Source organism: Egretta garzetta, unplaced genomic scaffold (genome assembly GCF_000687185.1).
Source record: "Egretta garzetta isolate BGI_Z169 unplaced genomic scaffold, ASM68718v1 scaffold234, whole genome shotgun sequence".
NCBI classification, from domain to species: Eukaryota; Metazoa; Chordata; class Aves; order Pelecaniformes; family Ardeidae; genus Egretta; species Egretta garzetta.
Window position 1 is genome coordinate 1,474,637 of NW_009259528.1, and position 13,854 is coordinate 1,488,490.

Sequence of the window (13,854 nt, forward strand, 5' to 3'; positions counted from 1 at the left end):
CTCCCCTCAGCCTCCTCTGCTCCAGGCTGAACCCCCCCAGCTCCCCCAGCCGCTCCCCAGCAGCCTGGGGCTCCAGACCCCTCCCCAGCTTTGTGGCTCTCCTCTGGACACGCTCCAGCAAGGCAACGTCTTTCTTGGAGTGAGGGGCCCAAAACTGACCCCAGCATTCGAGGTGTGGCCTCACCAGCACCAAGTACAGGGGCACGGTCACTTCCCTACTCCTGCTCAAGTTCCCCACGATCCATACCCACCCCAGCAAAAGCTCCGGATTGCCGACAGCCTCGCCAGTACTCCAGCAAACACTGCAGCTTGAGGGAGAGATGGAGACTGTGCTGGAGGATGCAAAGGATGCGGTTGGTGGGAGTTGGGTTATTGTTTCATGGATGATAACATGATTTTTTTATTCTTATGGGTTTAATGGGTTTATTAATATGGGTTTAATTTTTTATTACTAGGGGTTTAAAAGATTCCCAAGCCCCTCAATTGTGTCAAACAGCAAATCAAGTGTGGGTGGGAGTGCTAAATTGGATTTTGGACTTGTTTTTCAAGGAGATTACTACTTGTGCTCATAGGACAAAATTAACATCTCCCAGAGGCAGTCAGAGGCCCCAGATATTTGAAACGTTTCTGACATTGGTATTTATTCAAAAATATTTTAAGGAGGGAAAATCACTCATTCGTAGAAGTGTGGAATTTTTGTTCTTCCCTGTGTTTCAGAAAGGCTTTTCCTCTCCTTCATTTCTTTTTGCCTGCTTTTACAGTCTTTCATTTCCCTATTTCATTCATTACGTGCTCTAAGTAAAGGAAGAGATTAGAAGGTACCAACAGTTTTGAAAGATTTCTGTCAGCTGGACTCAAAACAGTGGCGAGGAAGTAAGGAAAGAAGGAAATACTTTTGCCCTCCCAGTGCTGTCCGCAGTTTTGCACACACTTTTCTCTGGTTCCATGCAGTTACATTAATAAATCATGCTCCTAAACATCGATGGCATCGCTGTATGCCCATGGCAAATAGGTGCGATACTCCCTTGCAGCCCCCAAACCCGCAAGAGTTCATTTCTGCAGAACTTCCTGCAAAACTGCCATTTAAACAACATTATTCATAGAAATTCATAGAAAAAAAAAAAAATTTCTTTTACAGCCTGGCAAGATTAGAGGGCTGCAGGTTTTGTACAAGTTCCAGATAAGAAATGATAGAATGCTCTTACTCAGCGGTCATGCTCAACCGGAAGAGCACAAGCGGCTTTTGATTTGGCTTCCTTGATTCTGCTATATAATTCCTGACACGCCACAAAACTTGAAGGCACGCTGCAAGAAGAGACAGAGGCTTAGTTACTATGTGTGATAAATCTTAAATGTCCTGACTTACTGGCCTGCAAAAAAACGACTTGATGAAGAAAGACGATATCAAGAATATACAAAAAGTATTGGACATTGTAGCATTGGGGGCAAACTCGGTGACCTACCACTGGCTGGGACAGTCCGACGGGGTCTAGCTTGTCTAAAAAAAAAAATTGGAGAGGCAAAAGGAAAACTCGGAGGCAGCACCCTCGAATTTTGGCTACCTTGAAATTTCAAGGCAGCTCCCACTTGTTTAAGAGAACAAACGAATGCTTTTGAAAACCACTACAGGTTTTGTGCATATCCTCCAGGAACTTTTCAAAGGAAGAAGTACCTTCTTGAGCTACCAAGACATATCAGCTTATCATTTTCCTCATAGCTACACGTAGAGTCATGTGTTGGGGAAAAGGCAGCACATGGTAAATGCTCAAATACTGCCACATAGAATCATAGAATTGTTTGGGTTGGAAAAGCCTTTTAAGATCATCAAGTCCAACTGTTTCCCTACTCCTGCCATCCCACCACTAAACCCTGGCCCTGAGCACCTCGTCTACCCTTCTTTTAAATCCCCCCAGGGATGGGGACTCGACCACCTCCCTGGGCAGCCCCTTCCAGAGCCTGACAAACCTTTCTGTGAAGAAGTTTTTCCTCATGTCCAACCTAAACCTGCCCTGGCACAACTTCAGACCATTCCCCCTCGTCCCATCGCCCGTTACCAGGGAGAAGAGGCCGACCCCCACCTCTCTACAGCCTCCCTTCAGGTAGTTGTACGTACGACAGCCATTGTACGAGATGGGAAAACCTTTGACAATTACTTTCATCATCCATGCTAATCCCAGTGCATCTGGAGGGTTCGTTCAGAAACCAATTAAACGTGACTCTAAAGAAAACCACGCAGTAAGAACAGTGAAACGCTACAAGCAAATATAAATTACAATAAATGAAAATTGGAAAGCTCGTGGCTGCAAAAACCTGATTTAATGGATTGGTGAACCTCCTACAAAAGTTAACCACATTGGAACACAAAAATAGACAAGCTTTCCTTAGTCTGGCGTGCAACCAAATCCTAAATTTAGAGACTTGCACTGCCTGTTTTTACTTGAAAGATGATGAGAAATTTTGCTTTTATGATGAGTATGTTCTTTGGCAATGATATGATCAAGCAATTCAGTGATTAAACCAATGAATATACATACTAGCAAAAATAAACCCCAAACCTTTCTAAATCACAGATGAAATATATTTATATTGTTTAAAATCTCCACATGTAGAGAAATGGTTGGGAGCCCGGCTAATACATTAATCCATTTTAAAGTTATTGTTGTCATTGCTCAGACTGCTGGCTCTCCTCGTAAGCCCACCTAATTAGAGAACATTAGAATTCGAGTCCGAGCTGGAACATTAAGAGCCAACATTTGGATTTGAAACTACTTCTCTCACCAGTCAAGACTCTTCCAACGCTCTCTGTTGTGTTCTGTTGTCCTCCCTTGTTCACAGGAGAATACTTACAGAAAATGAGTTTTCTTATATCAGTCACAGACATCAAAGCCACCAGGTCTGAATATTAGAAACAAGTTCGAGACCTGCCATGTATCACAAGAGAACTCCCCAACTTCTCCTTCTGCCAGGCAGGCTTCAGAAAAGGAATCACTGACCTGGGCAACTGCTGAAGGCACGGCACGGCTGTAATGAGAGACTCCAGTCCAACGTTAGTGGGCCCAATATAAACCACTCTCATCTGTAAGCCTGGGAAAAGCGTACTTTCTTCTCCCAGTGACAGAAATCTGAACAGCCAAATCTAAACAAGCAGAATCTTTAAGGCCCCTCCCAACCCAAACCATCCTATGATTCTATGAATCAGCCATCACAAGGCTAAATGGGCACGTATGAGAGACACGAAACCACCGATTCAGAAGATTTAGTCTGGTATCAGGCTGACACAGATGAAGGGGCTTAAAACCACCCTGGGATGCGAGGTGTCAGGCAGACAAAAAGACGACGTCCTTTCACACAAAAATCCCTGGACTCTCAACGATCAGCTGGCGTGAACGTGCAAATGACTGAAACGCTCCTCTGCTGGCAAGCCGCAAATTCTCCCACACAAACGTTATTGCTCTGAAGACGAAGATGTAAATCAATGCACAAATATAATATTGGAAACAGGGAAGATGAGCACAGCTTTTGAAATCCATTTAGCTTAAAAAGTCACCCCATTTACCACATGATACAGGTGGCGAAGAACATTTTAAACCTATCCGATCTGTGTCTTAAGCTCACCTAAGTTCAATGATCCGCTGTGAAGCCGAGGGAGTGTGGCTACAGCCGCATGCTGCAAAATACCCTCCAGGAATTTTACAGCCCTGAGGGGTGCCAGCAGAAAGAAGCTAATCCTGCCTAGCACTGCCGGTCTAAGATGGAAAAAAAACCTGCACAGACCTACGACCGCATCTATTTCTTCTCATGCCACGTGTTTGAACTTGAAACCGCGACACCTGCCTTGTTTTAAGGGGCTGAAGGCATTTGCTGGTTAACACACAGGTGAAAATCCAAGTAGAAGCACATGGGATGACGACACTGACTTCAGCTACGTCCGTTATTTCAGTTCTTCTCACCATCTAAGTAGAGATACAACCTTTAATAATTATTATGACAGCTAATTATGAATTCTAAAGAGACTGTAAGGGGAAAGAAAAAATAAAATTCAGTTAAAATACACAGTGAACATGATTCACAGAAGTTACCATTTTCTGCATCGCTCATCCTTCTTACATATCCCCTTCCAGGTCAGAACGAAGATATTCCCCAGGACTTACCATCTCGAGGTAAGCAAGGAGCATAACATGTCGTTTAAACCAAAAGCAAATCCCAACACCTCTTCACAGCTTCAAGGAGCGTTCAGCCAAGCCGAGCATGCCCTATCACGCACTTGCAAGAGATTAAAGGCGGCCTCTGCGGATGCAAAAAAGAAGCTACAGTTCTTCCACCTTGATGAGGCATTAGGAGCTGACACAAAGCGATACGGGCCGGGCAAGAAGCAAGAATAAAAGCCCTTGCAACTGGACCTGAGCACATCCATGCCCTACTGGAAATACTCTGCCCTCTGCACATGAAACTATAAAAGTCTTCATGTCACCAGCATCTCTATGCGGATCTTAAGGGAAACGGTGCCAAAAGCCTTATTAAAGGCCTCTCTAACCTACCATGTAGACAACTTTCTTGCTAAGCACGCAAGGCAATGAAACCACAAAGGAGGTATCAAAATGACCTTGTGACGATCCAATCACTTATAAGAAACCACATGGAAGCTACAGAAATGAGCACAAACAGGAGCTCAAGAGAGAGAGCTATGAGCTGTTGTGCACCGGAAAGTCGCGCCTCAGTCCCGCACACGTGGCCACTGCAGTCGTGACACTAAATGGTGACAGATACATTAGCGATACGGATGCACGCAATGCAACCAAATACGAAAGTCTGCATTTCCTCTAGTTGCTGTCCACCTGCCACATCGTGATCCTCCGATTTTAGATTCTGGTTCATTTGTATGGATTCTGACTTTAAAACCCTAACTGCTCATATTGTTTTTACATATATTTGGTGAATTCGAAATATGTTGTCAGGTAATGTATTATGCAGTGGGCAGTGGTCACGGACTCCCTCTGGGTATTTGAGATTTACTTCGGAGGCTGTGATTTTACTCTTCCTCAAAGGCTTCATTCCTTGGGTGGGATCTCGGGTGCTGCACTGGTGCTCGTGTCATAGAACCACAGAATCACAGAATGTTTGGGGTGGGAAGGGACCCCCAGAGGTCACCCAGCCCAACTCCCCTGCAGGAGCAGGGACACCTTCAACCACATCATGTTGCTCACAGCCCTGGCCAGCCTGGCACCCATCTACTGATTCTAGATGTTTTCTTTTCATGGTATAGAAGTATTTTAAATGTGTTGTGTAAAGAAGCACTTGTGTCACTTTGGAATGCTAATGAAATGTAACTCTGATGCCAGTGTCCTAACAGTCTTGCTTTCTTCTGTAGTGCACAGATGCTATTGGATATATATCATGAGATTAATGTACATTCTTTAATCAAATAGAGAAGCAAAATATTTCCATTGCACGGTACAATCAAAGAAAGTCCTTCAGAGCTCACTTTTTCAATAGCTAGAATAGCTCCATCCTAAAAAGCAACTTACTTTCTTTAAGCATTTCTCTTCTCATTTAGAAAAAGCAGCAGAAGGCGGAGGTATTACACACCCTGTTTGCAACCCCCTTCATTACTGGAGCTTATTTATACTGTCTCCATTTCAGGGAAGATCTAAGGTCCACTGTTACTTGAACATCTGATTAGAGGTTGGTTCACCCACTGCCATGTAGTTCTTGATCCATATTTTCCTTCTCATTTCACAGAATCCCAGCCTGGCAGGGGCTGGCAGGGCCCTCGGGAGCTCACCCAGTGCCACCCCCCTGCCCAAGCAGGCTCACCCAGAGCAGGGGGCACAGGACAGCGTCCAGGCGGGGGTTGAAGATCTCCAGAGAAGGAGACTCCACAGCCCCCCTGGGCAGCCTGGGCCAGGGCTTGGGCACCCTCACAGTCAACAAGTTCTTCCTCCCGTTCAACTGGAACCTCTTCTGCTTCAGGTTGTGCCCATGGCCCCTTGTCCTGGCGCTGGGCACCACTGGGAAGAGTCTGGCTCCGTCCCCGTGACTTCCTTTCCTCTCCCTATCTCCCTTTGATACCAACATGTTCACGTTGGAGATTTCGAATGGTGCTGACCAGCGACACAAAGATATGCCTACAATAAACAAACGATGGGTCTGCGTGAATGAATCTGGATAAATTTAAAGAGAGAAGAATAAAAACCTCAGTGGAATGATTTGTTTCCTCTCCTGGGCCCCAGCAGCCAACTGCTTCTTATTTAACCACAGACTGCATTTTTAAGGTCCGTAACAAACGACTCGGGACTGTGTTTTGCTGAACAAGAATGCGAACCCATTTGCAGATTCTGCAGATTGATCCCCACCTAAATTTCATTCCGCTGTTTTACCTCCTATGCACCCTGTACTGACAAACAGTACACCGCACGATGCAAAGCGTTGGGATGCCCCATCTTCAGCCAGGACCGCAGCCGGTTTGGACTGCAACAGACAAGCACATGCCCGAATTTCATTTTCAAGTTTCCCGTTGAAGCTTTTTGTTTCCTGTTGGCCCTGTAGAGAGCTGCTGTAGAGAACTTCACTGAGCAATCCTCCTCCTGTCTTGCCGGGGGATCCCCATGATCAGACATGAAAGAGCAGCAGGGAATCCAACACGCCTCCAACTGCCCCAATTTAGACAACACTGTGTAAAATAAAAGGGATTTGAAATACATCCGCTACACGTCCAGCCTTGTCCTTTCCAGCTTTTGTTCTTTTAATCTTCAGTACGCTCCTCAACCCCCCACGGGCAGCACTCCTGCGCCAGCGCCTTCAGGACCTCCAGCTGGCAGACGAAGAGCCGGCGGAGGGTGCGAGCGATCCAGCGAGGACGCTGCCTCCCGGCCCGCCACAAGCCCTCCCCGCTTCCACAGAGAATCTCCCCTTGCCCTTCTTCTGCTCCTCCTTGGGAAGCAAATTCCCAAACGTTACCTAAGCCCTCGTGGGAATCCCTTTTTAAGTCCAACTGCCCCACTCAAGCAAAGCAGAGGACAGAACTCTCTTGTCTGTGGCAGGAGGTATTCATGGGATGTTTGACCTAACCGTTCTATACCCCAAATTGCTCATAACCTTACCTCTATCAGGGGAGGGGGCACAAAAGGAGGGCGCGAATGCCATTTGTCCCTTGTTTCAAACGGACGAGCAGACAAGAGACATGGAGTTTTGCGGTCTCAGGCGAGAAGGAGAAAGCTCATATAGAAAGTCAAGAATGGGAAAAATGTTCAATAGCTGTTCAAATGTTACCTAGACTATTTCTAACGTTTCAGTATAGGTACTAATACAAGCTACAGCTTTACCTTTCTACTTACTGGCACCATAGAATATAGCCCCACTTACCAGCATTACTAGCATGGCAACTGGCAGTTGTTAAAAAAAAAATAAAAAATAACTAATAATGATAATAATAATAATAGTAGCTGCCATTAATAATCAAAGCACATAATAATTGACTACGGTGGATCTTGCACAAATGAAATAATGCATTTAACTACAAAGTACATTCAAACAGTAAGCCAATTAGAAACCAAATAAATTCGGTTGGGAGGGAACTCTGGAAGGTTGGCTGGACAATCCTGCAGCATCCAGGGCACTGCTGATGTCTTATTCCCTTACACAGCCCATAACTTTATTACCTTCTGCTGTGGGTCGTGCTTTCCCCCCCCCCAGGCTGACACTGGGCTCAGGCAGCTGATGATCCGGATACCAAACCTTACCAGTAAAAAACCCCTGAGGTATCAAAGCAGTTGAGCACCTTTCCCGTATCATTTGTCGCTAGGTCCTCTGCCTCAATGAGCAGCAGGGCCCGTGTCTTCCTGGGTCATAAAATAAAAATCTCTTGCTGTATTTTTCCCCATGCAAAATGGGAAGCCAGCACTCAAAAGGGAATGGGACACCACAAAACCTGTTTATTTAATTTTTTTCAATCATCAATGAATACGGCGAAAGACATTCTGAAAAGCAGGCAGCTTAATGCTTGGTGGTGAAAAGACATGACGCAACAAGGGGTGCCCTTCTCTTCCAACCTATTTTTGTCTAACAGAGGCCTTTATATTTTAAGCACATTACAGCTTCTACAAAATGTATTTCTGTAGAAACCCCTCCCATACCTCCTGTGGTTCTAATGTGCTGTGAAGCCCACCACCACAACAAAGGGCATTTCTGTTTTTAAAGAAGAATATGCTCAAACAACACAGCTCCACCTAAACGTTCATCATCCTTATTGCAACCATCTCACTGAAGGCAGAAAAAAAATTCCCAATGCCCAGATCACACTTGTCTATACAATCTATTTGCATTTGTGAATATGAAAAACAGTAGAAACTACAGCCAGTATCTGTGCTATAACGAGAAAGCTTTTTCCATCCAGAGACTGGGAATTAGGACTGGTCATAAACGTGACAATAAATGACATAACCAGATTCTGTCATTCCACAGCTAGGGAGTAAGTTATCACGAGGCTTGATTAAATATTTTCATTTCAACAGAACTTAGAAATTCGACTAATTTATAAGATAGAAGGCTTCTGTTGCAGTAACTTGTTTTATTTTATAGTTCCAATGTAAGCTAAAAATAGACCCAATCTAGCATTTGAGAAGATTATTGCACCTTGAGGGCACCCAGCACAACACAAAATGAATTTTAAAGATATTTGGTACCGATTTGAAATACCACGTCCATGCATTCTAGGAGGCAAAATGAAAAATGACCACGTAAGATAAACACAACGACAAAACCCAAAGCAACAACTTATCGATTTATGGAAGCTGATTTAATTGCAGGGATCCTAATTCCTCAATGTCCAAAACAGCCTTCAACGTGGCTGATATTTCTAGCAAAACAAAATTAAGCTTCAGGAAAACTGTAATCTTCATCAGTGCCGACAAAAGTTGTCTCCCTTGAACATTACAGCTGAGCCTGGACAGCTTGGGAGCAGCCCCCACCTCTAGTGATGCCAGGTTACCCAGCAAGCAGGGCACAGGCAGATGAAGGACCCCTTCGATGTAGCTGCAAATGAAACTGCACTGAAGAAGCCCACACAACCTCAAGTACAACTTGAATGAAATCAAGACTTTGTGAAAAAGTAACAAAATTGGGAAGAAACACAAACGTAGCCCAAAGTGGCATTCCTCCAATTTACAAATGCCAGAAAACAAATGAAGTTCACTCAAAAAAGGACACAAAATTGAGAAGGAAGATGATAGATGAGAAACACAGATGGACGCCTTGCTGAGTAACAGGGATTTGGAAAGAACCATGGTTACTATGGCTATGTGCTGCCCAGTATGGCCCCCATGCTGCCCAGTATGGCCCCCATGCTGCCCAGAACATCCTGTTCTCTCTGAAGACGCTGCTCATAGAGCAGTTAAGGGGCTCCCATTTTCTACTGATATAGTTGCTACTAAAAGGCAGGGTTTTTGCCTAGATTCCTGAAAAACAGTGCTTCCAAATTCATCCTTAACCTCCAGCTCGCCCTGCATGCAGCCTTTGTGCTAAGCCTTCACTGAAGGAAATAGGAAACGTAAAAAAAAAAAACCCCAAGCAATTCACGCTTTCTTCTTTCACCTGACGTTAGGAAAAACTGACTTTGCCAAAAAAAGTGACTGGATCTGCATTCGGCAGTCCAGAAGAGAAAAATTCACGCAGCTCCAGATCACTCAAATCAACAATACCCCAAGCACAATCTGTTTTTATGACAGGTAATCAGTTATTTCAGTCCACAGTTTAACTGTTTTTCCCCTTAATGGCCTTCAAACTTTCTACACGCGTGACAATTTTATAGACATACGCGCCACTTCTTCAGTACATTAGAAAAATACTTTAAAAGAAATCCATAAGAGCATAAAAACCTGGCGGCAATGCTGTAACACCGTAAATCTGCTATGAGCAAGCTTTTACAGTAGTGTCTCTTCACAACCAGTTTTCTAATGTGCTGTATTTAAATGAAAAAGCCTTTGCAGCTATTAAGCATGGAGAAGAAGAAAATGAATTCTGTATTTTAAAGCCCAAAAGATGACTTTGTTAACATAAATGCATCTGACAATAGAGGGTTTGCATTTCAACCTAAGACATTTTGATGTGAGTTTGTTTAAGGTACAATTACCTTGGTGCACTTTCCTAATCGTCTAGACAGTTTGGGTAATAAAATAAACAATTTAACTCTGCGTAGTTAATAACTTACCCTTACTTGACCAACAAAAGCATTGGCTTCCTCTTCCTGTACAGACAGGTTTTTAGGCAGAAACATATCAAAAACGGGTCCGTTGTCATTTACATCCGTCACCACTATATTAACGGTAGCAGTTGAGGTCTACAGAAAAAGACAACATCATGAACAGATCGTCTTTAGTTCAGCATTTCACAGAGGACAACTTATCAGCAACCTTACTGCTAAGTATTAGACCCACCCGGTACAGAATCACAGGTAAACAGGTTATGGATTTTTTTGTAAGAGTTTATTTTTACCTTTCTTTTCCTAGAAGACAAAACAGGCTCAAGACTGAATAATGTATTAGAGATGAACAACCTCAGATATCCCAGACTGGCCGGGGCTGGCAGGGCCCTCGGGAGCTCACCCAGTGCCACCCCCCTGCCCAAGCAGGCTCACCCAGAGCAGGGGGCACAGGACAGCGGCCAGGCGGGGGTTGAAGATCTCCAGAGAAGGAGACTCCACAGCCCCCCTGGGCAGCCTGGGCCAGGGCTCGGCCACCCTCACAGTCAACAAGTTCTTCCTCCCGTTCAACTGGAACCTCTTCTGCTTCAGGTTGTGCCCATGGCCCCTTGTCCTGGCGCTGGGCACCACTGGGAAGAGTCTGGCTCCATCCTCGTGACCCCCACCCTTGAGATATTTGTAGGTGTTGATGAGATCCCCTCTCAGCCTTCTCTTCTCCAGGCTGACCAAGCCCAGCTCCCTCAGCCTTTCCTCCTAGGGGAGATGCTCCAGGCCCCTCATCAGCTTTTTTCTTAACTGGTATTTTAAGCATCTTTCAGTCTGACTGGGGAAAAAAGCTAGAAATACCAAAATTTGCCAGAACCATAAATTTGGAGAGAAATGACTGATTTTACCAATCAAAACATGCTCCCATGGTGATCCGGCAGCCTCTCAGCTGGCACGGTCGTGCTGCCATAGCTCCACGGTGAGCTCAGCTGGCCTCAGCTCTGAGATCTCTGTATCGGCCTTCGCCCGTGTCACGCTGACGCGCTATTAAGCATTAGCACATCAGCTTTAACACAGAGAGAGGTGCCTAGTGGGAGCGGCATAATTAACGATATTTAGCACACTTGATGTCTCAACAAAACACGTCTGTGCTCCCTACTGAAACTTTCTATCCGAATCAAAACGACTGGATCTGTTTGCAGACCTTCACAGCTCGAGTCAGGCCCCGTTCCACACTGAGCATTTGCGACACAAACCACCACATTACTGTATTTAATATGGTATTGTATTTTTAACCAATGCAACGAACGCTAACGCCTTTGCTACCAGAGGTACTTTTATCCCATAAATTCAAACCCGGCACAGCAGCGAGTCCCATTGTAACGTGTAGCTTCAGGTTTATTTCAGCTTAAGGTCGTAATGGAAACAATAGATCAGCTAACAGGAGCCACCCCACGCCGTTTGTTATTGCCGAACACGCCGAGGCATTGGCATCTCTTCTGTGGTCCTCACATTCCACCGCTTTGTGTGGAGGTGAAACACCTCAGTTTGAGCCTCAGGAATTTACACATCATGGCAAGAGCAACAAACCCACGCCTTTGTTTCATACCCTGTAACTACAGAAGAGCTGAGAAGAAGAACGCAAGTTTCTGTGGCTGGTGACACGGGCTGCGAAGACAAGGAATGAACAGAAGCGCTCTCCATCCACCATTCCAAAAGTGTGGGCAGGAAGACTGAGATGAGGCACGGGGAAAGCCTCTCACTGCCAGAGCAGAGAAGCACTGGCATAGAGAGTACAGGGAATCACAGAATGTTTTGGGTGGGAAGGGACCCCCAGAGGTCACCCAGCTCAACCCCCCTGCAGGAGCAGGGACACCTTCAACCACATCAGGTTGCTCACAGCCCCGGCCAAGCTGGCTTGGAATGGTCCCAGGGATGGGGCCTCCACCCCCTCTCGGGGCAACCCCTGCCAGGGTTTCACCACCCTCACTGCAAAGAATTTCTTCCTTAGATCCAGTCTAAGCCTCCCCTGCTTCAGTTTCAAGCCCTCCCCCCTTGTCCTGTCCCAGCTGGCCCTACTAAAAAGCTTGTCCCCCCCTTTCCTCTGGGCCCCCTTGAAGCCCTGACCGGCCGCACTCAGCTCTGCCCGCAGCCTTCTCTTCTCCAGGCTGAACACCCCCAACTCTCCCAGCCTGGCCTCACAGCAGAGGGGCTCCAGCTCCAGGGATGCTACAGCATCTTCCCTGGGAGCAAGCCCCACTCCTACCCGGCACGGCCTATACTGGTGCAAGCTGGTGGGGCAGGGGGAGGGCAGGCTACCCTGGAATCACGGCAGCGTTTGTTTGCGAGTGCTGCCTTCAGTGTTTCACCCATGCTGTACCTGGGTGCCTTCTGCCACTGAACTGCTCCACATCAAGCTGCGTTGGGGCAATCTATATGTCATTAGAGTCACAGCAAGCCCACAGTGCAGATGTAGCCCCTCAACAAGTCCCTTGCTTTAGGCACTGGGCTAACCAACCTGTTAGAAAGTAGCACTTCACATTTTTTAAACAGAATCCTGTGGCCATGTTCCCTTAAAAAAAAAAAGGCAAAAAAAGTCTGAATGCAAACCTCCATCTTTGTATGGGTCTTCTGAAACGTCTTCTGGTGCAGTCCCTCCCACGTAACAAACCTCAAGCAGCTTTGCACCCCCCGAGGTCCCCGCAGTAACTGCCCACCATAAACACAGAATATTGCCTAATTTTTATGAGAGGGCAAGCTCCTTGTATCTGCCGGATGGCAAAAGCAAAGGACAACGAACGTACCCGCTAGCCTAACAGCATTTGGTCACGCCTGCATTGCGGCGGTGCCAGGTCAGGCTGGGCAGTTACTCCCTGCAGGAGAGGTCCTGGGCCAGGTCACCCTCCGAGCCCCCAGACCTGGCAAGTGGCCCAGTCGCCGGTGTCGGTGCCAGCCGCCTCTTTGCCCGGCTGTAAATCCGGCCGGCGCGTTTGCAGCGTCCCATGCATTCGTCGAGGTGCCACCTACGCTAGGGCGCCTCCTTCGCAATCCCGCTGGGTACCGGCACGGCGAAGAGCAGATCCCAGGCGCGCGCAGGGGGCACGACCAGCATCCACGCACAGCACCGCTCTTGCAGAGAGAGGTTCCCAACAGTTTTTGTGTGGAGGCGAATGCAGAAACCCCATCTTTCCACAATAAGCACCACACAACCACTTAATACTTGAAAAGTAATGAGCACAGAGTATTTTGGGACAAAAAGATGCTTTCAGGCTGGCTTCCTATATTTGCTTACGCTCAGTTATTTGCTAATTGTTTCTGAAGCTGCCGTTCCCACATTTGCTTCATACAAGGGAAATGTACTGTACAATTTATGCGTCATTGCCAACACCAAACACACTCCAGAACGTTTGCGCTGATGTGCAGCGCGCCCTGAATGTAAATCAATCTTGCGACGCTAACTTGATTCCGCAGAATACGGGGTAATAAACCCTCTCAGATTGAATAAACCGAGAGAAATACGGCATAAAAGCCATTGGCTTAAGACAGCGAGTTATTCTCACTTTGGAAATATTTCTTTGCCATTCAAGAGAATTTTAACGGGATGGGTCTGATGGCCTGTGGCGTGTTTACAGCTGGCGACGCCGAACCAGCCCACAGCGGCTCTGGGAAGAGCG

At 46.3% G+C, this 13,854-nt stretch overlaps 1 protein-coding gene across 1 annotated transcript in view; it reads right to left on the minus strand.

Moving 5' to 3' along the window:
* PCDH15 (protocadherin related 15) overlaps nucleotides 1-13,854 on the minus strand; it is a 326,536-nt gene that overhangs the window by 102,936 nt on the left and 209,746 nt on the right. Inside the window, exon 17 of the mRNA XM_009637544.2 lies at nucleotides 10,205-10,333. Coding sequence (XP_009635839.1) covers nucleotides 10,205-10,333 — 129 coding nt within the window. The remainder of the gene's footprint in view (nucleotides 1-10,204; nucleotides 10,334-13,854) is intronic.